Below are 26,063 nucleotides of genomic sequence, written 5' to 3'. Positions count from 1 at the left end.
GAGAAGCTGAAAATAAATAGCAATTGCGTAGCACACTTCCTAACTCCAATGTGGTAGCTTTTTTACACTTGGTCTTTAATATATTTCCATAAACATATATTTCTATAAATTTATTCTATTTATTATAAATTTATTCGAGAAGTGAGGGAATTATTAAAGGAATTGTTTTACTGATTCTAAAGTAAACCAGTTCTTTCACTTATCTACTTCTAAGAAAACAAAGAAAAACAAACCATGAAAACTGGCATCAGTTTTCTTAAGATTGGAACATCATTTGAAAACCATGCATGTCAAGTCTGTGCAAAAAAAAAACCTTAAAATGGAAATGCCCTTAGGGTCTCTTTTAACTGAAGCAATATGTAAATCAGGATACAATTTGCCCTTTAAAAGGAACCGCAAGATTTCCTTTTTCAGGCTATACAAAATTTAAGCCTTTCCCTGAATCCTTTTCTATCAATTCCCCTCTGTTCAATTGAGGAAGCAAAAATGTTTCTGTGGCAAAACCTGTTGTTCTTACTTGCTCTCCTCAGAAGTAATATTTTCCTCTTTATTTAGCTTATTCCCTTTTAATTTTTGTATACAGGAGAGATTACTGATACATCTTTCTTTTTAGTGGTCCAATCTCAAGGCCAGTTGGTGGAGTCTGGAGGGGGTGTGAGGAGACCTGGGGAGTCCCTCCGTCTCTCCTGCCAAGCCTCTGGATTCACCTTCAGCAGCTACTGGATGCACTGGGTGAGACAGGCCCCAGGAAAAAGCCTGGAATGGGTGACCGGCATAAGTACAGGATCATCTCCTTCCATTTACTACCCAGATAAAGTCAAAGGACGCTTCACCATCTCCAGGGACGATTCCCGCAGTCAGCTGTATCTGCAAATGAACAGCCTCAAACCAGAGGACACAGCTGTCTATTACTGTGCTGGACACACACAGTGAGAGGAAGCGAATCTGAAACCCATCAAGAACTTTCTCTGCCTCTGAGCAGCTCTCCGAAATAATTCACACAAGTCTGTATTTGTGTTCTGTTTATGTTCTAATTGAGTTGTGTCCCTGCCATCTTTTATTGTTTTGAAATTCCATCCCTTTTGACTCTTTGCTCAGTTCCCAATACTTCCACACCGCAAAGCTAGATTTTTATTTAATCAAAGGTAACCCTGCCCACTTTTCCAAGAATTAAAAATGTTTCTCTTAATACTTATCATGACAGCCCCCTAATCTATTTGTTTGTAAGCGTAGGTTATGTTAATAAAATATTGTGTGAGTAGAGAAATTACTCTTTTATCCAAAGACATTTGTTAATTAAGGAGTGAGCTTAAGACACATCTATTTATTTGCGCAGGACTGGACTAGATTTTAAATTCGAATTGGTTTTAATGGGGATTTTATTATTTTTATTATCATCATTTTAATTATTCGGCCAATTATAATAAGTTTTTTAATGGATGTTTTTATTTGTATTTATATGTATATTTTTATCTGGTTGTTAACCGCCCTGAGTCCCTAGGGAGATAGGGCAGTATAAAAATACGAAAAATAAATAAATAAAATAAATAGACAATAGTTCCTCACTTGAGTCTATATCTGCCTGCCTGCCTGCCTGCCTGCCTATCTATCTATCTATCTATCTATCTATCTATCTATCTATCTATCTATCTATCCATCCATCCATCCATCGTCTATGTACAGTATCTGTCTGTCTGATTGTCTATCATCTATCTATCTATCTATCTATCTATCTATCTATCTATCATCTATTCATCCATCCATCCATCCATCCATCCATCCATCCATCCATCTATTTATCATCTATGTACAGTATCTATTTGTCTGACTATCTATCTATCTATCCATCCATCCATCCATCCATCATCTATGTACAGGATCTGTCTGTCTATCATCTATCTATCTATCTATCTATCTATCTATCTATCTATCTATCTATCTATCTATCTATCTGTCATCTATCTATCCATCCATCCATCCATCCATCCATCCATCCATCCATCCATCCATCCATCCATCCATCCATCTATTTATCGTCTATGTACAGTATCTATTTGTCTGACTATCTATCTATCTATCTATCTATCTATCTATCTATCTATCTATCTATCTATCTATCTATCTATCTATCTATCTATCTATCATCTGCTAACAACCAATAGAAACACCAAACAAGATAGCAACTAAAAAAACAACCATTATGTGAAATGCACAAAATTGCTCAGGTTAAATAAACCTAAGAGGAATCCACAATGTCCAGCTATTTCTACTATTCCTGTAATATCTTTCATTAATACTTGATGACTTGAGCATCTGAGTGCAGTTCACCTGTGGCTTAGAAATTGTGTCTTATGGCTTAGTCAGCATTCCGTTCTTTCTTTTATCTTCAAAAAAACATGATCAAGAAAAATGTTTGGTCTCTAACACAGCTATTGAAGTTTTATTTTTGGTGCATTTCTTCCCCTTATCTTCAAAACTCTTTCTTGAACTGGTTATAAGTAGTTAATTTAGGTATGAAAATTCAAAAAGAAGAATACAAATTGCAAGCGTTTGCAGATGACCTGGTTTTTATTCTTGAAGAGCCATTAGAATCAATAACTAAATTGATAGACAAGATAGGAGAATATGGAAAAGTAGCAGGTTTGAAAATAAATAAATACAAAATGAAGATTTTGACAAAAAATATGTTAATAAAACAAAAAGAAGAACTGGCGGAAGTATCAAAGATGCAGGTGACATATAAGGTTAAGTATTTGGGAATATATCTGACAGCAAGATGTAGTATGTTTAAAGAGAATAACTCTAACAACAGATAGTGACAGATTTGGTAAAGTAGGAAAATTTACAATTATCATTGATAGGGAGAATATTAACAATTAAGATGAATATATTATCTAGAATCCTATATTTATTCCAGACAATTCCAATTAGGTTGGGGAAAGAATATTTTGAAGAATTGAATAAAATAATATCGAAATATATTTGGCAGGGCAAAAAAACGAGGATAAAATTAAAATTGTTGCAAGATGCTAGAATACGAGGAGGTTTTAGACTGCCTAATTGGGAATTATACTATCAAGCGGCAAATTTGATGTGGCTCAAGGAATAGATAATGCTAAGAAATACTAGAATATTGACTTTAGAAGGACATGATTTGTTGTTGGGATGGCACGGCTTCTTATGGTACAAGGAAGCGAAAACACAAGGGTACTTCAGAAGACATTTTATACGAGAGGCTTTGTTACTAAATTGGGAGAAGATTAAAAGACAACAATATTTAAAAATTCCAGTCTGGTTATCAACTATTGAAGCATTCTCATATTCAATAACATTTAGAAAGGAACAAATGGTAAGATATAGTGAATTATTGAATGAAAAGGGTGAACTTAAATCTATGTAAGAATTAGAAGTACAAGGTATAAAGATGAATTGGTTTTCTTATTTGCAAATGCATTCTAGATACGATAAAGATTTTAAGACAGAAGGTTTTTATAATAACTTGACTAATTTAGATAAAATCTTAACAGGTACTGATGAAAACGTAATTAAAAAACTATACAGATATTTATTAGAGGTTAAATTGGAATAAGAACAAGTTAAAGAAACAATGATTGCTTGGGGGAAAAATTTTGGACATGGGATTGACTTGGAGAAATGGCAACAATTGTGGTTGCAAAATTATAAAATGACAATGTCAACTGCATATAAAGAGAATTTGTATAAGATGTTTTACAGGTGGCATGTACCCCCGATGAGAATAGCCAGAATGTTCAAGAATAAATCCGAAAAATGTTGGAAATGCCATCAGATACCGGGGTTACGGTATTACCATATGTGGTGGATGTGTGTAGAATCTAAAAGATACTGGACTAAAATCCACACATGATTGGAAAAAATGATAAAAAAGCACATAGACTTTAAACAAGAGGTTTTTTTTATTGGGAATTATACCTGAAACATATAAATAGAGAATTGAGATATTTGATTGTGAATGTAGCAACAGCAGCTAGAATTGTGTTTGCTAAAAATTGGAAAAATGAGAAAATACCAACGCAAGATGAAGTTATTAAGAAAATAATGGAATGTGCTGATATGAGCAAATCGACATTTGAAATAAGAGAACAGGAAGATAAACAATATTATAAGATACGGGACTTATTTTATCGATAGTTAGATAAGAAAATATGGTAACGAAGTTTTGTAGAGATCTTTATAATACAAGAATTATAGAAATATACAAAATATAACATAAAGAAATATTAGTATTGGATTGTTTCAGGATGATGAAAGGAATGGTACAATATAAGTCGACCTAAATTTTAGAATATTTTGTATGAAGTGAGGGAAGAAATAGTTATAATTAAATAAATGATTAATGAAGACAAAAATATTTATTTATTTATTTATTTATTTATTTATTTATTTATTTATTTATTTATTTATTTATTTAATCAAATTTGTATACCGCCCTATCTCCCGAAGGACTCAGGGCGGTTCACAGGCCAATAAAAAACATATAAATACAGATTAAGATCACAATTAAAAAACTTATTCTAAAGCCAAATTAATTAAAAATGATATAAATACTAAAACCAATTAAAATCAATATAAATTTAAAACCTAGTCCAGTCCTGCGCAAATGAATAAATATGTTTTAAGCTCGCGGCGGAAGGTTCGGAGGTCCGGAAGTTGGCGAAGTCCTGGGGGGAGTTCGTTCCAGAGGGTGGGAGCCCCCACAGAGAAGGCCCTTCCCCTGGGTGTCGCCAGACGACACTGCCTAGCTGACGGCACCCTGAGGAGTCCCTCTTTGTGAGAGCGCACGGGTCGGTGAGAGGTATTCGGTAGCAGCAGGCGGTCCCATAAGTAACCCGGCCCTATGCCATGGAGCGCTTTAAAGATGGTTACCAAAACCTTGAAGCGCACCCGGAAGGCCACAGGCAGCCAGTGCAGTCTGCGCAGGATAGGTGTCACGCGGGAGCCACGGGGGGCTCCCTCTATCACCCGCGCAGCCGCATTCTGAACTAACTGCAGTCTCCGGATGCCCTTCAAGGGGAGCCCCATGTAGAGACCATTGCAGTAATCCAGACGAGACGTCACGAGGGCATGAGTGACCATGCATAGGGCATCCCGGTCTAGAAAGGGGCGCAACTGGCGCACCAGGCGAACCTGAAATATTGGATATATATTAGATTGATAAAATGTGAAATTAGGTAATCTACAAGCTATGATTATGGTGAAAATGCACAAAAGATTTGTAACCAACCGAGACACTGTTTGTATTTGTAATTGAAGATGGTGTTATGCTTTTATGTATGTTTGTTTAAAAATAAAAAAAATCCTTTAAAATAAATGTTTGGTCTCCAACACAGCTACTGAACTTTAAATCTCGGTGCATGTTTTCTTTCTATTATCTTTAAACTCTTTCATAATAACAATAACAATAACAATAACAATAACAACAACAACAACAACAACAACAATAACAATAACAATAACAATAACAATAACAGTAACAGTAACAGTAACAGTAACAGTAACAATAACAATAACAATAACAATAACAATAACAATAACAATAACAATAACAATAACAATAACAATAACAATAACAATAACAATAACAATAACAATAACAATAACAATAACAGAGTTGGAAGTGACCTTGGAGGCCTTCTAATCCATCCCCCTGCCCAGGCAGGAAACCCTACACCATTTCAGACAAATGGCTATCCAACATTTTCTTAAAAATTTCCAGTGTTGGAGCATTCACAACTTCTGGAGGCAAGTTGTTCCACTGATTAATTGTTCTAACTGTCAGGAAATTTCTCCTTAGTTCTAGGTTGCTTCTCTCCTAAACTGGTTATAAGTAGTTAATTTACTTATTGTACTCTAATCCGGCCCTTCCCCCCTAAAGGATAGATAGATAAAAATGCTAAATCCAGTTCAAACATCTGGCTCACTAGATAAATAACCATAACCATAAAGTGTCTATGGAGATTCTCAATATCCAAGTCATGGTTGAACCAAAGGTGCTTTTTCAAAAGGCAAATGGACTTTCTTGGGTTATTTTCCTTAAAAACATTTCTTGGGTTATTTCCTTAAAAACATTTTCACTGGGGCCTCTGGTGGCTCAGACTGTTAAGACAGTCTGTTATTAACACAGCTCCTTGCAATTACTGCAGGTTCAAGTCCCACCAGGCCCAAGGTTGACTCAGTCTTCCATCCTTTATAAGGTAGGTAAAATGAGGACCCAGATTGTTGGGGGCAGTAAGTTGACTTTGTATATAATATACAAATGGATGAAGACTATTGCTTAACATAGTGTAAGCTGCCCTGAGTCTCTGGAGAAGGGTGGGATATAAATGCAAAAAAACCTCAAAACTTCTCCTACAAGAATCTTTGTGGAAGTAAATTGAAGAAATATATAAGTGATAAAAATTTGAGCTCGAGAAGATGGACTGTAATTTACAAAATGGATTTATGAAATTCGAAGGAATATACAAGTGGAGAAAATTTTAATTTGAGAAGATGGACTAATTTTAAAAATGGACTGTAAGAAGAAGTAATACGTGAAGGGAAGATTGTATTGGTATTGTTCCTTTTCTTTTTTTCTTTTTTCTTTTTCTTTCTTATCTCTTTATTTTTATTGTGAGGGGATTTAAAGTTTTAGAGAGGGGTGGGAGTTTATGTATATTTTAGCTTGTGATTGTTGGTCATAATACCCAGTATTTGCTCTGGGAAGTCCAGGGTGGGGGAAGGAGGGAGGGGGGAGGAGAGTGGGGGGAAATGATACATGGATTGGTTATTAATGTACAGTAATGATTGAAGATAGGAAATTAAAATTTGAAATGATATTGGGGCTGCCCGACTGCCATTTCAGAAAGAAAGGGAGAGAGGAGTAGAAGGAGGGAAGAAAGTAGATAGGAAAGAGTTGAGAAGGAGGAGGGGAATAAGAAGGTTAGAAAGGGTGGAAGAAGGGAGGAGTGGAGAAGGAGGAGAGGAAGTAGTAAAGTGAAGGAGATGAAGGAGGGGAAAGTAGTAGAGGGTAGAGGGAGGTTGTGAAGAAAGGAAGTGGCAGTCAGGCAGGCCCAAATCAGCAATAAATAAAAATTAATGATTAATGATGGATAACAGATTGTACATAAATATGAAGTTGAAAAAATGGAAATATTTTTTTTTTAATAAAAATAAAATAAAAAAAGAAGCTTTGTGGAAGTGAAAAGCTCTCAAAGTGAAAAATAAAAAGGTCCAATTTTGGGACATAATGATGAAGCAATCCTCTCTTGACTTTGTATATAATATACAAATGGATGAAGACTATTGCTTAACATAGTGTAAGCTGCCCTGAGTCTCTGGAGAAGGGTGGGATATAAATGCAAAAAAACCTCAAAACTTCTCCTACAAGAATCTTTGTGGAAGTAAATTGAAGAAATATATAAGTGATAAAAATTTGAGCTCGAGAAGATGGACTGTAATTTACAAAATGGATTTATGAAATTCGAAGGAATATACAAGTGGAGAAAATTTTAATTTGAGAAGATGGACTAATTTTAAAAATGGACTGTAAGAAGAAGTAATACGTGAAGGGAAGATTGTATTGGTATTGTTCCTTTTCTTTTTTTCTTTTTTCTTTTTCTTTCTTATCTCTTTATTTTTATTGTGAGGGGATTTAAAGTTTTAGAGAGGGGTGGGAGTTTATGTATATTTTAGCTTGTGATTGTTGGTCATAATACCCAGTATTTGCTCTGGGAAGTCCAGGGTGGGGGAAGGAGGGAGGGGGGAGGAGAGTGGGGGGAAATGATACATGGATTGGTTATTAATGTACAGTAATGATTGAAGATAGGAAATTAAAATTTGAAATAATATTGGGGCTGCCCGACTGCCATTTCAGAAAGAAAGGGAGAGAGGAGTAGAAGGAGGGAAGAAAGTAGATAGGAAAGAGTTGAGAAGGAGGAGGGGAATAAGAAGGTTAGAAAGGGTGGAAGAAGGGAGGAGTGGAGAAGGAGGAGAGGAAGTAGTAAAGTGAAGGAGATGAAGGAGGGGAAAGTAGTAGAGGGTAGAGGGAGGTTGTGAAGAAAGGAAGTGGCAGTCAGGCAGGCCCAAATCAGCAATAAATAAAAATTAATGATTAATGATGGATAACAGATTGTACATAAATATGAAGTTGAAAAAATGGAAATATTTTTTTTTTAATAAAAATAAAATAAAAAAAGAAGCTTTGTGGAAGTGAAAAGCTCTCAAAGTGAAAAATAAAAAAGGTCCAATTTTGGGACATAATGATGAAGCAATCCTCTCTTGACTTGTATGTGCTAGTGTGTGCGCGCGTTTGTCTAATGTGCTCTGAAAATCATGTTTGCAATATATGTGTGCAAAGAAATTTATAGGTGATGATGCCCTGAGGGGCTCTTTTATCTGAAGCAATATGTAAATCAGGGCACAATTTCCCCTTTAAAGCAGTCGGGTGGTTTCCCTAACACAAAGTTTGAGCTCTTCCTTGAATCTTTTGCTATCGATTCCCCTCCATTCATTAGAGGAAGCAAGAATGACTCTGTGGCCAAAGTTGGTCTTCCTACTAGCAGGCCTTCAAGGTAATTCTTCCCCCTCTAGTATATCCTTCAGTTTGCTGTTCTTGTATACGGAGATGTCACTGAAACTGCCTTCTTTCTAGGTGTCCAGTCACAAGCCCAGTTGGTGGAGTCCGGAGGGGCTGTGAGAAGACCTGGGGAGTCCCTCCGTCTCTCCTGCCAAGCCTCTGGATTCGCCTTCAGCAGCTCTTACATGCACTGGGTGAGACAGGCTCCAGGGAAAGGACTGGAATGGATTTCACAGATATATCCAAATTCAGCTACCATTCGCTACTCAGACAAAGTCAAGGGACGCTTCACCACCTCCAGGGACAATGCCAGAAGCCAGCTGTATTTGCAAATGAACAATTTGAAAGCTGAAGACACGGCTGTCTATTACTGTGCTGGAGACACAGTGAGAGGAAGTGAATCTGACGCCAAACAAAAACCTTCAGGGCAACTCTTCAACTTGATTCAGCCCCAGATCCTGGATTGGCTAATTAGGATTCACCACCATATAGTGAGATTTTTAGGATTCTTTTGTCCTGGGTATCCCGTAAGATAGTATGCTGGAAGGCCATGAAGATTGAGGAAAAGAGCTTCAAAATTCCAGATTCCTTCCCTGTTTGTGAAGTGATCTGACTTCTGAGGGGGAAAAAAACCACAAATGACATTTTCTTGTTTACTATCATGGCAGAAATCTGAAAATGAAACTTCAGGATAATCTTTCTAAACATTCAAACTGCCATTCACATATTGGGGAAACATCTGGACCAAAAGAATCTCCTCAGAGAATTAGAAAGATGTGTTCTCTCCTCACTTTGGACACCAGGGGGCAGTGTTGACACATGAAACTCCATGGCTTATGGGTGAGAGTGGGGTAGGGAATAAACCAATTCTAAATATATATTTTCCCTGATTTTGAGATTGATCATTGTTATTTCTGTATTTGTTCCCTGAAAATCTCTCAAGAAAATTCCACCTCTCACAGTCCTCCCTATCAAACAGAAAAGTTTTATTTTAAAAAAAAGGATGAGTCTCATTTCTGGGTCTGTCATCAGAAAAACTGTCCAGGTAGTTCAAATCTTTGATGAAATGAAATTAAAAAAATGTAAAGGGATATTTTATCATGTTTGGTGAACATGCAAAAAAAAAGTGGACATTAGATATGTTCACTTATCCAGAAGATTTTGAGGATAAAAATTGAAAGTTTTCTCTTTAGACTGATAGACAAGCAGCTAGAAAAAACCATTAATAAAACTTTGATTTTATATATGATAACTGCAGGGTGGCTATTATATCCTTAAATATGGAAAAACCCAATGCCACTAACACTGTAGCGAGAGGAAGTGAAAATGCTGGATCAGCAGAGAAGGTTAAATTTAATTTTTTGGTAGGAAAAATATTTATAAACTTTGCATGGAACAGAAAAACACACAGTCATGATTTGTGGTTTTGATGATTAGAATAAACGGATAATAGAAAAACATGAGCTCTTTTAAGTTAATATTATAAATGTACTTATACGTGCTGCAGAAGAAATACCGACATCTCTTTTTTTCTTTCTTTTTATTCTCATTCTGAAATTTCCTTCCTTCCTTCCTTCCTTCCTTCCTTCCTTCCTTCCTTCCATCCATCCATCCATCCATCCATCAATCCTTCCCTTCACAAAGTAATTTATTAAATATATATTATAGACAATAGTATATTCTACACTGTTTTTTGGTGACTTTTTAAAATTGTAATTGTTAATATTATTACTTTTGTCATTATTAGTATTATTTCAATTTTTATCGCTGTCCATCTTGGCGAATCAACTCTGGAGAAGTAACAACGGATAAAAACACCACACAAAATTGCACCTGGAACAAAAATGACCTTGGTCTGTGTTCAGTTCTTTTTGGGTTTCTTCAAAAGATCATATTATGTATAAAACCTTTCCTGAACTTATTATGTGTTGCTCTTTTCTTGTTTCCTAACACGCGTCTTTTAAATGTTCCTAGCGCTTCTTCATCATTTGTTCCCTTGATTCATTTTTTCTTGGCTTTAATTACTCTAACTTAAAAGTTGCTTTCGATTTTCTTCAAACTGAAAAGTTGTAAAGTTAAATCAACACTCTAGGGATTGTGCAGGTAAACTGGAAAGCAAAGGCACCAGTGAGTTCTTTTATCTCAATCAATATGTAAATTAAGTTGCGATTTCCCCCTTAAAAGAGCCAGTCGGTTTTCTTGTACAGGCTACAGCCACCAAAGCAAAGTTTGTGCATTTTCCCAAATCCTTTCTGATCAACTTCCCACCATTCATTGCACAAGGAAAAAATGTTTCTGTGGCTAAACTTGGTGTCCTTACTGGCAATCCTCCATGGTAATTGTCCCCACCCTATTCAGCTTCTTTCCATTTTAATTCTTGTATACAGGAGAGATTATTGATACACCTTTCTTTTTAGGAGTCCAGTCTCAAGCCCAGTTGGTGGAGTCTGGAGGGGGTGTGAGAAGACCTGGGGAGTCCCTCCGTCTCTCCTGCCAAGCCTCTGGATTCGCCTTCGGCGGCTATTACATGCACTGGGTGAGACAGGCTCCAGGGAAAGGACTGGAATGGGTTGCAAGAATAGGAACATCCTCATCTCCTATTTCCTACTCGGATAAAGTCAAAGGACGTTTTATCATCTCGAGGGATGATTCCCGCAGCCAGCTCTATCTGCAAATGAACAATCTGAAATCGGAGGACACGGCAGTTTATTACTGTGCAAGAGACACAGTGAGAGGAAGTGAATCTGACGGCAAACAAAAACCTTCTCATCGGAGCAGCTGCAGAAATTAAATTTATGACAGAAAGCTGAATTTGTGTAATTGGAACAGCCCATGAATCTCCTTGGAATAGTGTGGAACCTGGTTAGCAGTTTGGTAGGGAGAAAACAACCGATCTATGGCCAGTAGTTGAAACTGGATATTTTTTAAAAAATTAAAATTTATTTCAAGGTACAAATATGTATTGATGTCCCACAAGTCATCCTTGAGATAATTTGCAGTTCTGTCCACTTCGTTTCGCAGTAGTGACAATTCTCCTCAATTTAATTCCATTGTAGGTGTTGCTCTTTTTCATTTCTTCTACATTCATATATATTCAATCCCCTTAATCCTAAAGCTCTGGCTGAGCCAAACGAGGGAAAAATTGGTCATTGCAAATATCCCCTCCCAGAAGTTCTCTAAGACTGAATATTTTGGACTTTCTTCCTGCCTTGATAGATCCTGCTACAATTTCATACCATATAGAATAAGTGTTTTGATTTGGCTTGCCTCTTACTAACAATTGGGAGTGAGAACAACTGGAATCTCTCAATCAACAGGAAAATTAAAGTGGGGAAAAAATCTGACAGCATCATCTTGTAGTTTTGGAGATGTGACCAAGTAAAATCAGCCCCACAACATCCACATTACAAACAAGATATATATATATATTTATTCAAATGTAGTCCTTTCTATTGCCTATGTCCTAATAGTTAAACATGCCTCTCTTGACTCTCATAAATCTTGCCCATAATCTCAAAATAGTTGCAAAGAAATATTTAATCTCAATGGAGGGAATGATTGTTAGATTGAAGAGCTGTCGTGTTGCAATGATTGGAATACAGTAGTGCAGGCTAATTCTGCTCACACTGCCAGAAGTTCGATTCCCGAGATCCAGACCGGCTCAAGGTTGACTCATCCTTCCATTCTTCCAAGGTTGATAAAACAAAGACCCAGATTGTTGGGGGCAAAATGCTGACTCTAAGAAGTATTCTAAGGACTGTGTATATTTGATTAGAGCTTCTGATTTCATGGAAGGCTTAAGAAATGGTCAGAGGAGGTCCAGTGTACATAAAGATGGGATTTTTCCAAAATGAAAGAAAATGGAATAGATTGTGAACCTTTGGTATGTTTGTCAATACAAGGACTTTCCGTATTTGCATCCCACATGGGTCAAATAATCCCTGGCAATATTTTTCCTATTTTTTTCCTTTGCCCGTAATCCTTGCTTGACTTCTCATCCATTCCTATGAACAAGAAGGAACAGCTTTTTTTAGATGGAGGTAAACAGACCAGATCAGCTGTTAGGGATGGTTTAGAATAGATGATCTGAATGGTGTTTTCTGAAACATTATTCCATGATTTCATTGGATTTGGGAAAATGAACAAGAGTAGGTCACCCCAGATAATATAATCTGTCATAGACTCACACTTGACAAAGGAATGACCAGCTATTTTTGGAAGAGTTCCAGGTAAGGCTCTCAAGAAAATTGAACTTTTCAGGAGGCTACCACTCATATTGTGAAACCACGTCTGAGTTGCAACAGATATAACATAACATAACATATGTAGAGATGTCCTCTACTAAGTAACCATTTGTCTGAAATGGTGTAGGGTTTCTTGCCTGGGTAGCGGGTTGGACTAGAAGACCTCCAAGGTCCCTTCCAACTCGTTGTTGTTGTTGTTGTTGTTGTTGTTGTTGTTGTTGTTGTTGTTGTTGTTATTATTATTATTATTATTATTATTATTATTATTATTATTATTATTATTATTATTATTATTATATAGACCCTGGCAACAATTTCCTCTTTCTATTACTTTTTCTTTTGCCTTTAATCCTTGTCTGGTTCTCATCCATTCCTATGAACAAGAAGGATATAACAGCTTTGTTTAGATGGAGGTGAACAGACCAGATCAGGTATTAGCGATTGTTTAGAGCAGATGACCTGGATGGTGTTTTCCGAAACATTATTCCATGATTTCATTGGATTTGGGAAAATGAACAAGAGTACCTCACCCCAGATAATAAAATCTGTCATAGACTCACACTTGACAAAGGAATGACCAGTCATTTTTGGAAGAATTGCCTGAAAGGTTCTCAAGGAAATTAAACTTCTCAGGAGGCTACAACTTCACATTGTGAAGCTACGTCTGAGTTACAACAAATGTCCTCTACTAAATATAGAACAGACTGAGTTACTTGGGGAATAAAAAGTACTATATTTGAATTTCTCAATCCACAAGGAGAATACACATGGCAGCATTGTTATTAACAGTATTAATTTTGGTAGTATTAGTATTAATATTATTTCAATATTATTTCAATCTCTGGGCAGCTAACAACCGATAGAAACACCACATAAAATAGCAACTAAAAAACAACCAGTAAGTGAACTGCATAAAACTGCCCAGATAAACCTCCACCGGATCCAGCAATCTCTACTCTGCCCATAATATCTTTCATTAACAGTTTGTGACTTCTACATTGCATTAATTTACTTTAATGCAATGTAGAAAGTAAGTAACTTACCCTAAAGGATCGTTGGAGAAAAATGCTAAATCCAGTACAAACATTTGGCTCACTAGGTGATAAACCATAATAATAAAACATCTATGGATATCCCAACCATCCAGGTCATGATTGTCCCAAAAGTGCTTTTCAAAAGGCAACTGGACTTTCTTGGGTTATTTTCCTTGAAAAAGTTCCACTTTTCATCCTTCTTGGAAAAATTTTGGAAGCGAAAAGTTCTCAAGGAAAAAAATCAGGTTTCTATTTGAAAAACAGTTTTGGGACATAAAGATAAAGTATTCCTCTCTTGACTTTCATGTGCTAGTGTTTGTGTGAGCATATAATGTGCCATGAAAATCATGTTTATAATCTGGGTGCAAAGAAATTTATTGGTGAATGCCCTGAGGGGCTCTTTTATCTGAAGCAATATGTAAATCAGGGCACAATTTCCCCTTTAAAGCAACCAGGTGGTTTCCCATAACACAAAGTTTGAGCCCTTTCTTGAATCTTTTGCTGTCGATTCCCATCCATTCATTAGAGGCAGCAAGAATGACTCCATGGCCAAAGTTGGTCTTCCTACTAGCAGCCCTTCAAGGTAATGCTTCTGCCTCTAGTATATCCTTCAGTTTGCTGTTCTTGTATACGGAGATGTCACTGAAACTGCCTTCTTTCTAGGTGTCCAGTCACAAGCCCAGTTGGTGGAGTCTGGAGGGGCTGTGAGAAGACCTGGGGAGTCCCTCCGTCTCTCCTGCCAAGCCTCTGGATTCGCCTTCAGCAGCTATTGGATGAGCTGGATGAGACAGGCTCCAGGGAAAGGACTGGAATGGGTTTCAGATATACATCCAAGTTCAGATACCATTCACTACTCAGACAAAGTGAAGGGACGCTTCACCACCTCCAGGGACAATGCCAGAAGCCAGCTGTATTTGCAAATGAACAATTTGAAAGCTGAAGACACGGCTGTCTATTACTGTGCTGGAGACACAGTGAGAGGAAGTGAATCTGAAGCTAAACAAAAACCTTCAGGGCAACTCTTCAACTTGATTCAGCCCCAGATCCTGGATTGGCTAATTAGGATTCACCACCATATAGTGAGATTTTTAGGATTCTTTTGTCCTGGGTATCCCGTAAGATAGTATGCTGGAAGGCCATGAAGATTGAGGAAAAGAGCTTCAAAATTCCAGATTCCTTCCCTGTTTGTGAAGTGATCTGACTTCTGAGGGGGGAAAAAACAAATGACATTTTCTGGTTTACTATCATGGCAGAAAACTGAAAATGAAACTTCAGGATAATCTTTCTAAATATCCAAACTGCCATTCACCTATTGAGGAAACATCTGGACCAAAAGAATCTCCTCAGAGAATTAGAAAAATGTGTCCTCTCCTCACTTTGGACACCAGGGGGCAATGTTGACACATGAAACTCCATGGCTTATGGGTGAGAGTGGGGTAGGGAATAAACCAATTCTAAATAGATATTTTTCCTGAATTTGGAGCTGTGATAATTGTTATTTCTGTATTTGTTCCCTGAAAATCTCTCAAGAAAATTCCACCTCTCACAGTCCTCCCTATCAAACAGAAAAGTTTTATTTAAAAAAAAAAGGATGTGTCTCATTTCTGGGTCTGTCATCAGAAAAACTGTCCAGGTAGTTCAAATCTTTGATGAAATGAAATAAAAAAAAAATGTAAAGGGATATTTTATCATGTTTGGTGAACATGCAAAAAAAAGTTTTTTTAAAAAAAGTGGACATTAGATATGTTCACTTATCCAGAAGATTTTGAGGATAAAAATTGAAAGTTTTCTCTTTAGACTGATAGACAAGCAGCTAGAAAAAACCATTAATAAAACTTTGATTTTATATATGATAACTGCAGGGTGGCTATTATATCCTTAAATATGGAAAAACTCAATGCCACTAACACTGTAGCGAGAGGAAGAGAAAATGCTGGATCAGCAGAGAAGGTTAAATTCAATTTTTTGGTTGGGAAAATATTTATAAACTTTGCATGGAAGAGAAAAACACACAGTCATGATTTGTGGTTTTGATGATTAGAATAAATGGATAATAGAAAAACATGAGCTCTTTTAACTTAATATTATAAATGTACTTACACGTGCTGCAGAAGAAATACCGACATCTCTTTTTTTCTTTCGTTTTATTCTCGTTCTGAAATTGCCTTCCTTCCTTCCTTCCTTCCTTCCTTCCTTCCTTCCTTCCTTCCTTCCTTCTTTCCTTCCTTCCATCCATCCTTCTCTTCACAAAGTAGTTTATTAAATACAGTCATGATTTGTGGTTTTGATGATTAGAATAAATGGATAATAGAAAAACATGAGCTCTTTTAACTTAATATTATAAATGTACTTACACGTGCTGCAGAAGAAATACCGACATCTCTTTTTTTCTTTCTTTTTATTCTCATTCTGAAATTTCCTTCCTTCCTCCCTTCCTTCCATCCATCCATCCATCAATCCTTCCCTTCACAAAGTAGTTTATTAAATATATATTATAGACAATAGTATATTCTACACTGTTTTTTGGTGACTTTTTAAAATTGTATTTGTTAATATTATTACTTTTGTAATTATTAGTATTATTATTTCAATTTTTATCGCTGTCCATCTTGGATGGAGAACTCTGGAGAAGTAACAACTGATAAAAACACCACACAAAATTGCATCTGGAACAAAAATGACCTTGGTCTGTGTTCAGTTCTTTTTGGGTTTCTTCAAAAGATCATATTATGTATAAAACCTTTCCTGAACTTAAATGTGTTGCTGTTTTTTTGTTTCCTAACACGCGTCTTTTAAATGTTCCTAGCGCTTCTTCATCATTTGTTCCCTTGCTTCATTTTTTCTTGGCTTTTATTACTCTAACTTAAAAGTTGCTTTCAATTTTCTTAAAACTGAAATGTTTTAAAGTTAAATCAACACTCTAGGGATTGTGCAGATAAACTGGAAAGCAAAGGCACCAGTGAGTTCTTTTATCTCAATCAATATGTAAATCAAGTCGCAATTTCCCCCTTAAGAGAGCCAGTCGGGTTTCTTGTACAGGCTACAGCCATCAAAACAAAGTTTGTGTGTTTTCCCAAATCCTTTTTGATCAACTCCGCACCATTCATTGCACAGGGAAAAAATGCTTCTGTGGCTAAATTTGGTGTCCTTACTGGCAGTCTTCCACGGTAATTATTTCCTCCCTATTCAGCTTCTTTCCATTTTAATTCTTGTATACAGGAGAGATTATTGATACATCTTTCTTTTTAGATGTCCAGTCTCAAGTCCAGTTGGTGGAGTCCGGAGGGGCTGTGAGAAGACCTGGGGAGTCCCTCCGTCTCTCCTGCAAAGGTTCTGGATACAGCTTCGGCAGCTACTGGATGGCCTGGGTGAGACAGGCTCCAGGAAAAGGATTGGAATGGGTTGCAAGAATAGGAACATCCTCATCTCCTATTTTCTACTCGGATAAAGTCAAGGGACGTTTTACCATCTCGAGGGATGATTCCCGCAGCCAGCTCTATCTGCAAATGAACAATCTGAAATCGGAGGACACGGGAGTTTATTACTGTGCAAGAGACACAGTGAGAGGAAGTGAATCTGATGCCAAACAAAAACTTTCTCATCGGAGCAGCTGTAGAAATTAAATTTACGACAGAAAGCTGAATTTGTTTAATTGGAATAGCCCATGAATCTCCTTGGAATAGTGTGGAACCTGGTTAGCAGTTTGGTAGGGAGAAAACAACCTATCTATGGCCAGTAGTTGAAACTGGATATTTTTAAAAAAGTTAAAATTTATTTCAAGGTACAAATATGTATTGATGTCCCACAAGTCATCCTTGAGATAATTTGCAGTTCTGTCCACTTCGTTTCACAGTAGTGACAATTCTCCTCAATTTAATTCCATTGTAGGTGTTGCTCTTTTTCATTTCTTCTACATTCATTTATATTCAATCCCCTTAATCCTAAAGCTCTGGCTGAGCCAAGCGAGGGAAACATTGGTCATTGCAAATATCCCCTCCCAGAAGTTCTCTAAGACTGAATATTTTGGACTTTTTTCCTGCCTTGATAGATCCTGCTACAATTTCATACCATATAGAATAGGTGTTTTGACTTGGCTTGCCTCCCGCTAAAAATTGGGAGTGAGAACAACTGGAATCTCTCAATCAACAGGAAAATTAAAGTGGGGAAAAAATCTGACAGCATCATCTTGTAGTTTTGGAGATGTGACCAAGTAAAATCAGCCCCACAACATCCACATTACAAACAAGATATATATATATATTTATTCAAATGTAGTCCTTTCTATTGCCTATGTCCTAATAGTTAAACATGCCTCTCTTAACTCTCATAAATCTTGCCCATAATCTCAAAATAGTTGCAAAGAAATATTTAATCTCAATGGAGGGAATGATTGTTAGATTGAAGAGCCATCGTGTTGCAGTGGTTGGAATACAGTATTGCAGGCTAATTCTGCTCACACTGCCAGTTCGATTCCCGAGATCCAGACTGGCTCAAGGTTGACTCATCCTTCCATCCTTCTGAGATTGATAAAATGAGGACCCAGATTGTTGGGGGAAAAATGCTGACTCTAAGAACTGCTTGGAGAGTGCTGTAAAGCCCTGTGACGTGGTATATAAGCCTAAGTGCTGTGTTGTGTTTTGTATATAGGTAAAACGATGGTCTGGTCTAAGGACTGTGTATATTGGATTAGAGCTTCTGATTTCATGGAAGGCTTAAGAAATGGTCAGAGGATGTCCAGTGTACATAAAGATGGGATTTTTCCAAAATGAAAGAAAATTGAATAGATTTTCAACCTTTAGTATGTTTGTCTACACAAGGACTTTCCCTATTTGCATCCCACATGGGTCAAATAATCCCTGGCAATATTTTTCCTATTTTTTCCTTTGCCTGTAATCCTTGCTTGACTTCTCATCCATTCCTATGAACAAGAAGGATATAACAGCTTTTTTTAGATGGAGGTGAACAGACCAGATCAGCTGTTAGGGATGGTTTAGAATAGATGATCTGAATGGTGTTTTCTGAAATATTATTTCATGATTTCATTGGATTTGGGAAAATGAACAAGAGTAGCTCACCCCAGATAATATAATCTGTCATAGACTCACACTTGACAAAGGAATGACCAGTTATTTTTGGAAGAGTTCCAGGTAAGGCTCTCAAGGAAATTGAACTTCTCAGGAGGCTACCACTCACATTGTGAAACCACGTCTGAGTTGCAACAGATGTCCTCTACTAAGTAACCATTTGTCTGAAATGGTGTAGGGTTTCCTGCCTGGGCAGGGGGTTGGACTAGAAGACCTCCAAGGTCCCTTCCAACTTTGTTGTTGTTGTTGTTGCTGTTGTTGTTGTTGTTATTATTATTATTATTATTATTACTACTACTACTACTACTACTATTATTATTATTAAATATAGAACAGACTGACTGACTTGGGGAATACAAAGTACTATATTTGAATTTCTCAATCCACAAGGAGAAAACACATGGCAGCATTGTTATTAATAGTATTAAGATTGGTAATATTAGTATTAATATTATTTCAATATTATTTCAATCTTGAAGAAAAATCTCTGGGCAGCTAAAAACCGATAGAAACACCACATAAAATAGCAACTAAAAAACAACCAGTAGGTGAACTGCATAAAACTGCCCTGATATACCTCCACTGGATCCAGCAATGTCTACTCTGCCCATAATATCTTTCATTAACACTTTGTGACTTCTACATTGCATGGTTTCTTTTTCTTATCTTTAAACACTTTCCTAAACTGTTCATTAGAAGATAATTTACTTAATGCAGTAAGTAACTAACTTACCCTAAAGGATCGTTGGATAAAAATGCTAAATCCAGTGCAAACATTTGGCTCACTGGGTGATAAACCATAATAATAAAACATCTATGGATATTCTTAGCCACCCAGGTCATGGCTCCCCAAAAGTGCTTTTCAAAAGGCAACTGGACTTTCCTGGGTTATTTTCCTTGAAGACGTTTCACTTTTCATCCTTCGTGGAAGTGAAAAGTTCTCAAGGCAAAAATCAAGTTGCTATTTGAAAAACAGTTTTGGGATATCATGATAAAGAATATAGAAAAATAGGGACCACCTTTGGTGGGAAGGTAACATCATTCTGTGCGCCTTTGGCATTTAGGCATGCCGGCCACATGACCACGGAGACGTCTTCGGACAGCGCTGGATTTTCGGCTTTGAAACGGAGATGAGCACCATCCCCTAGAGTCTGGAACAACTAGCGCATATGCGCGAGGGGAACCTTTACCTTTACCTTAAAGGTTGCTTTCACTTTTCGCAAAACTTATAAAACTTATAAAGTTAAATCAACAGTGTAGGGAGTATGCAAGGAAATTGGAAAGCAAATGCTCTGATGAGTTCTTTTATCTCAACCACTATGTAAATCAAGTCACAATTTCCCCCTTAAAAGAGCCAGTCAGTTTCCCTTTTCAGGCTACACCCACCAAAGCAAAGTTTGTGCACTTTCCCAAATCCTTTCTGATCAACTCCCCACCATTCATCACACAGAGCAAAAATGCTTCTGTGGCTAAACTTGGTGTCCTTACTGGCAGTCCTCCACGGTAATTGTTTCCTCCCTATTCAGCTTCTTTCCATTTTAATTCTTGTATACGGGAGAGATTATTGATACAACTTTCTTTCTAGGTGTCCAGTCTCAAGCCCAGTTGGTGGAGTCTGGAGGAGGTGTGAGAAGACCTGGGGAGTCCCTCCGTCTCTCCTGCCAAGCCTCTGGATTCACCTTCAGCAGCTACTGGATGGATTGGGTGAGACAGGCTCCAGGGAAAGGCCTGGAATGGCTTTGCCATATACATCCAAGTTCCTCTAGTATTTACTACTCAGACAAAGTGAAGGAACGCTTCACCGTCTCCAGGGACAATGCCAAAAGCCAGCTGTATCTGCAAATGAACAATCTGAAAGCTGAAGACACGGCAGCCTATTACTGTGCTAGAGACACAGTGAGAGGAAGCGAATCTGAAACCCATCAAGAACTTTCTCTGCCTCTGAGCAGCTCCCCAAATTGATTCACACAAGTCTGTATTTGAATTTTATTCATGTTCTATATGAATTGTGTCACTGTCTTCTGTTATTGTTTGGAAATTCCATCCCTTTTGGCTCTTTGATCAGTCCCACAACTTCCACACTGCAAAGCTAGATTTTGATTGAATCCAATAATTTCCAATAATTAAAAATGTTTCTCTTAACACTTATCATGACAACCCCCTAATCTATTTGCGTTTCTGTATCTGTGTGGGTCTGTAGGATACGGTAAAAATATATAGATGAGTAGAGAAATCTCTTTTTTCCAAAGATATTTGTAAATTAAGGAACAATAGACAATGGCGTCTCACTTGACATATATATATCTATCTGCCCGTCCATTCATCCATTCATCCATTCATCCATCCATCCATCCATCCATCCATCCATCCATCCATCCATCCATCCATCCATCCATCCATCATATCTGTCAGTCTGTCTGTCTGTCTGTCTGTCTGTCTGTCTGTCTGTCTGTCTGTCTGTCTATCTATCTATCTATCTATCTATCTATCTATCTATCTATCTATCTATCTATCATCTATGTAGAATATCTGTGTCTATCTGTCTGTCTGTCTATATATCTGTCTTTCTGTCTGTCTTTCTGTCTGTCTGTCTGTCTATCTGCTAACAACCAATAGAAACACCATACAAGATAGAAACTAAAAAAACAACAACCAGTATGTAAAATGCACAAAACTGCTCAGATTAAACAAGCCTAACAGGATCCCAGAGTGTCCAGCTATTCTACTCTGCCTGTAATATCTTTCATTAACACTTGACTATTTGAGCATCTAAGTGCAGTACGCCTGTGGCTTAGAAATTGTGCCTTATTGCTTAGTCAGCATTCCGTTCTTCCACAAGAAGCTTTGTGGAAGTGAAAAGTTCTCAAAGGAAAAAAAAAGTCCAGTTTTGGGACATAATGATAAAGCAATCTTCTCTGGACTTGTATGTCCTAGTGTGTGCGCGCGTGTGGTTGTCTAATGTGCCCTGAAAATCATGTTTGCAATATATGTGTGCAAAGAAATTTATAGGTGATGATGCCCTGAGGGGCTCTTTTATCTGAAGCAATATGTAAATCAGGGCACAATTTCCCCTTTAAAGCAACCAGGTGGTTTCCCTTAATACAAAGTTTGAGCTCTTCCTTGAATCTTTTGCTATCGATTCCCGTCCATTCATTAGAGGAAGCAAGAATGACTCTGTGGCCAAAGTTGGGCTTCTTACTAGCAGGCCTTCAAGGTAATTCTTCCCCCTCTAGTATATCCTTCAGTTTGCTGTTCTTGTATACGGAGATGTCACTGAAACTGCCTTCTTTCTAGGTGTCCAGTCACAAGCCCAGTTGGTGGAGTCTGGAGGGGATGTGAGAAGACCTGGGGAGTCCCTCCGTCTCTCCTGCCAAGCCTCTGGATTCACCTTCAGCAGCTCTTACATGCACTGGGTGAGACAGGCTCGAGGGAAAGGACTGGAATGGATTTCACAGATAAATCCAAGTTCAGCTACCATTCGCTATGCAGACAAAGTGAAGGGACGCTTCACCATCTCCAGGGACAATGCCAGAAGCCAGCTGTATCTGCAAATACTTCCACCTCTCACAATACTTGACAACACAGTATCAACAGTAGAAACCTTCAAATTTCTAGGTTCTATCATATCGCAAGATCTCAAATGGACAGCTAACATCAAAAACATCATTAAAAAAGGACAACAAAGAATGTTCTTTCTGCGCCAACTCAGTAAGCTCAAACTGCCCAAGGAGCTGCTGATCCAATTCTACAGAGGAATTATTGAGTCTGTCATTTGCACCTCTATAACTGTCTGGTTCGGTTCTGCAACCCAACAAGAAAAACACAGACTTCAGAGGATAATTAGAACTGCAGAAAAAATAATTGCTACCAACTTGCCTTCCATTGAGGACCTGTATACTGCACGAATCAAGAAGAGGGCCGTGAAAATATTTGCAGATCCCTCGCATCCTGGTCATAAACTGTTTCAACTCCTACCCTCAAAACGACGCTATAGAGCACTGCACACCAGAACAACTAGACACAAGAACAGTTTCTTCCCGAAGGCCATCACTCTGCTAAACAAATAATTCCATCAACACTGTCAGACTATTTACTGAATCTGCACTACTATTAATCGTTTCATAGTTCCCATCGCCAATCTCTTTCCACTTATGACTGTATGACTAAAACTTGTTGCTGGCAATCCTTATGATTTATATTGATATATTGATCATCAATTGTGTTGTAAATGTTGTACCTTGATGAACGTATTTTTTCTTTTATGTACACTGAGAGCATATGCACCAAGACAAATTCCTTGTGTGTCCAATCACACTTGGCCAATAAAAAAAATTCTATTCTATTCTATTCTAAATGAACAATTTGAAAGCTGAAGACACGGCTGTCTATTACTGTGCTAGAGACACAGTGAGAGGAAGTGAATCTGAAGCTAAACAAAAACCTTCAGGGCAACTCTTCAACTTGATTCAGCCCCAGATCCTGGATTGGCTAATTAGGATTCACCACCATATAGTGAGATTTTTAGGATTCTTTTGTCCTGGGTATCCCGTAAGATAGTATGCTAGAAGGCCATGGAGATAGAGGAAAAGAGCTTCAAAATTCCAGATTCCTTCCCTGTTTGTGAAGTGATCTGACTTCTGAGGGGGAAAAAAACACAAATGACATTTTCTGGTTTACTATCATGGTAGAAAACTGAAAATGAAACTTCAGGATAATCTTTCTAAATATCCAAACTGCCATTCACATATTGGGGAAACATCTGGACCAAAAGAATCTCCTCAGAGAATTAGAAAGATGTGTTCTCTCTCCACTTTGGACACCAGGGGGCAGTATTGACACATGAAACTCCATGGTTTATGGGTGAGAGTGGGGTAGGGAATAAACCAATTCTAAATAGATATTTTTCCTGATTTTGGAGCTGTGATAACTGTTATTTCTGTATTTGTTCCCTGAAAATCTCTCAAGAAAATTCCACCTCTCACAGTCCTCCCTATCAAACAGAAAAGTTTTATTTTTTAAAAAAGGATGCGTCTCATTTCTGGGTCTGTCATCAGAAAAACTGCCCAGGTAGTTCAAATCTTTGATGAAATGAAATAAAAAGAAAATGTAAAGGGATATTTTATCATGTTTGGTGAACATGCAAAAAAAAGTTTTTTTTAAAAAAAGGGGACATTAGATATGTTCACATATCCAGAAGATTTTGAGGATAAAAATTGAAAGTTTTTTTTTTGCATTTATATCTTGCCCTTCTCCGAAGACTCAGGGCGGTTTACACTGTGTTAAGCAATAGTCTCATCCATTTGTATATTATAAATAAAGTCAACTTTTATTGCCCCCAACAATCTGGGTCCTCATTTTACCTACCTTATAAAGGATGGAAGGCTGAGTCAACCTTGGGCCTGGTGGGACTTGAACTTGTAGTAATTGCAAGCAGCTGTGTTAATAACAGACAGACTTAGTCCGCTGAGCCACCAGAGTTTTTTCTTTAGACTGATAGACAAGCAGCTAGAAAAAACATTAATAAAACTTTGATTTTATATATGATAACTGCAGGGAGGATATTATATCCTTAAATATGGAAACACTCAATGCCACTCACAATGTAGAGAAGGAAGTGAAGATGCTGGATCAGCAGAGAAGGTTAAATTCAATTTTTTGGTTGGAAAAATATTTATAAACTTTGCATGGAACAGAAAAACACACAGTCATGATTTGTGGTTTTGATGGTTAGAATAAACCATAATAATAGAAAAACATGAGCTCTTTTAACTTAATATTATAAATGTACTTATACGTGCTGCAGAAGAAATACCGACATCTCTTTTTTTCTTTCTTTTTATTCTCATTCTTAAATTTCCTTCCTTCCTTCCTTCCTTCCTTCCTTTCTTCCTTCCTTCCTTCCATCCATCCATCCATCCTTCCCTTCACAAAGTAGTTTATTAAATATATATTATAGATAATAGTATATTCTACACTGTTTTTTGGTGACTTTTTAAAATTGTAATTGTTAATATTATTACTTTTGTTATTATTATTATTATTATTATTATTATTATTATTATTATTATTATTATTATTATTATTATTATTATTATTATTATTATTTCAATTTTTATCGCTGTCCATCTTGGCGAATCAACTCTGGAGAAGTAACAACTGATAAAAACACTACACAAAATTGCATCTGGAACAAAAATGATCTCGGTTTGTGTTCAGTTCTTTTTGGGTTTCTTCAAAAGATCATATTATGTATAAAACCTTTCCTGAACTTACCGTATATACTCGAGTATAAGCCGAGTTTTTCAGCACGTTTTTTGTGCTGAAAAACGTCCCCTCGGCTTATACTCGAGTCTCTCGGGAACCCGCACAGGAGGGGGTACGAGCGGACTCCCATGGGAGGGACGGGAGCGGGCCCGCCGAGGTCTCGCGATTTGTCGCCCCAGGCCGGCCCCCATTCCCGTGTCTGGTGGGCGGGCGGCGCAAACTTGGCGGGCTGTGCATTGGCGCGGGAAGCCCTGGTGGTGCAGTGTTCCCGTTCGCCTGGCCTCCGTCCTCCGATCTCCTGCGCTGGGAGGCGGCGGCGAGCCAGCGACGGCTTTGGGCACCGCGGACTTTGGCAAGGAGGAAGGTGGGAGGCGGAGCTGCCGGCTGTGGGGGTTGAGGCGTGCAAGAGGTGGCGTGGAAAGGCCTTTTGTGTGTGTGCGTGTGTGTGCGCCTGTGTGCCCTAGGGAGGCGGAGCTGCCGGCTGTGGGGGTTGAGGCGTGCAAGAGGCGCGCCTCCTCCTCTTTCTCACGCTCGCTCCTCTTGCCGCCCTCAACCCCACCATCCCCACCCTCTCCAGCGTGAAGGTCACCTCCTCCCTCTTCCAGGCGGCGGCGGCGGCTCCGGCTCCGGCTCCGAGCGGGGCGCCACAGCCGGCAGCTCCGGTTCCCTCCACGGTCCCAGTCAGCGAGCGGTGGCGACATGCCGGCGCGCTCGCTTTCACCGTTCGGCTGGAGACCGCAACAGGTCGGCAGCGGCGGCGAGCCGCCAGCCTTCTCGGCTGAGGAGGAGGTTTCCCGAATGGTGGCGTCGGCCGAGAAGGCTGGCGGCTCCCGCCCGCGCAGCG

General features: G+C 38.1%; 1 protein-coding gene and 2 gene segments (V, D, J or C); all 3 read left to right on the top strand.

Annotated features, from left to right (window-relative positions):
- The first annotated feature begins 8,495 nt into the window (after positions 1–8,495).
- Positions 8,496–11,384, top strand: LOC131197844 (uncharacterized). Its single transcript, XM_058182359.1, has 3 exons — positions 8,496–8,588; positions 8,669–8,989; positions 11,011–11,384. The coding sequence occupies exons 1-3, from the start codon at positions 8,543–8,545 to the stop codon at positions 11,382–11,384; spliced, it is 741 nt and encodes a 246-aa protein (XP_058038342.1). The 5' UTR covers positions 8,496–8,542.
- A 2,977-nt stretch (positions 11,385–14,361) lies between these two features.
- On the top strand, positions 14,362–15,044 carry LOC131197322 (immunoglobulin heavy variable 3-21-like). The segment is given in 2 exon segments: positions 14,362–14,454; positions 14,535–15,044. Coding segments are annotated over 2 exon segments (507 nt in total).
- Positions 15,045–20,352: 5,308 nt separating this feature from the next.
- Positions 20,353–21,132, top strand: LOC131197324 (immunoglobulin heavy variable 3-21-like). The segment is given in 2 exon segments: positions 20,353–20,458; positions 20,541–21,132. Coding segments are annotated over 2 exon segments (423 nt in total).
- The last annotated feature ends 4,931 nt before the right edge of the window (positions 21,133–26,063 follow it).

This window comes from Ahaetulla prasina, chromosome 4 (genome assembly GCF_028640845.1).
Source record: "Ahaetulla prasina isolate Xishuangbanna chromosome 4, ASM2864084v1, whole genome shotgun sequence".
Classification (NCBI taxonomy): domain Eukaryota; kingdom Metazoa; phylum Chordata; class Lepidosauria; order Squamata; family Colubridae; genus Ahaetulla; species Ahaetulla prasina.
This window is presented reverse-complemented; position numbering and strand designations above follow the sequence as displayed.

Coding starts and splice junctions, on each gene's coding strand:
- LOC131197844 (XM_058182359.1), top strand. CDS start 8,543: ATGACTCTGTGGCCAAAGTTGGTCTTCCTACTAGCAGGCCTTCAAG. Junction 8,589..8,668: donor CCTACTAGCAGGCCTTCAAG/GTAATTCTTCCC, acceptor CCTTCTTTCTAG/GTGTCCAGTCACAAGCCCAG. Junction 8,990..11,010: donor TGGAGACACAGTGAGAGGAA/GTGAATCTGACG, acceptor CTTTCTTTTTAG/GAGTCCAGTCTCAAGCCCAG.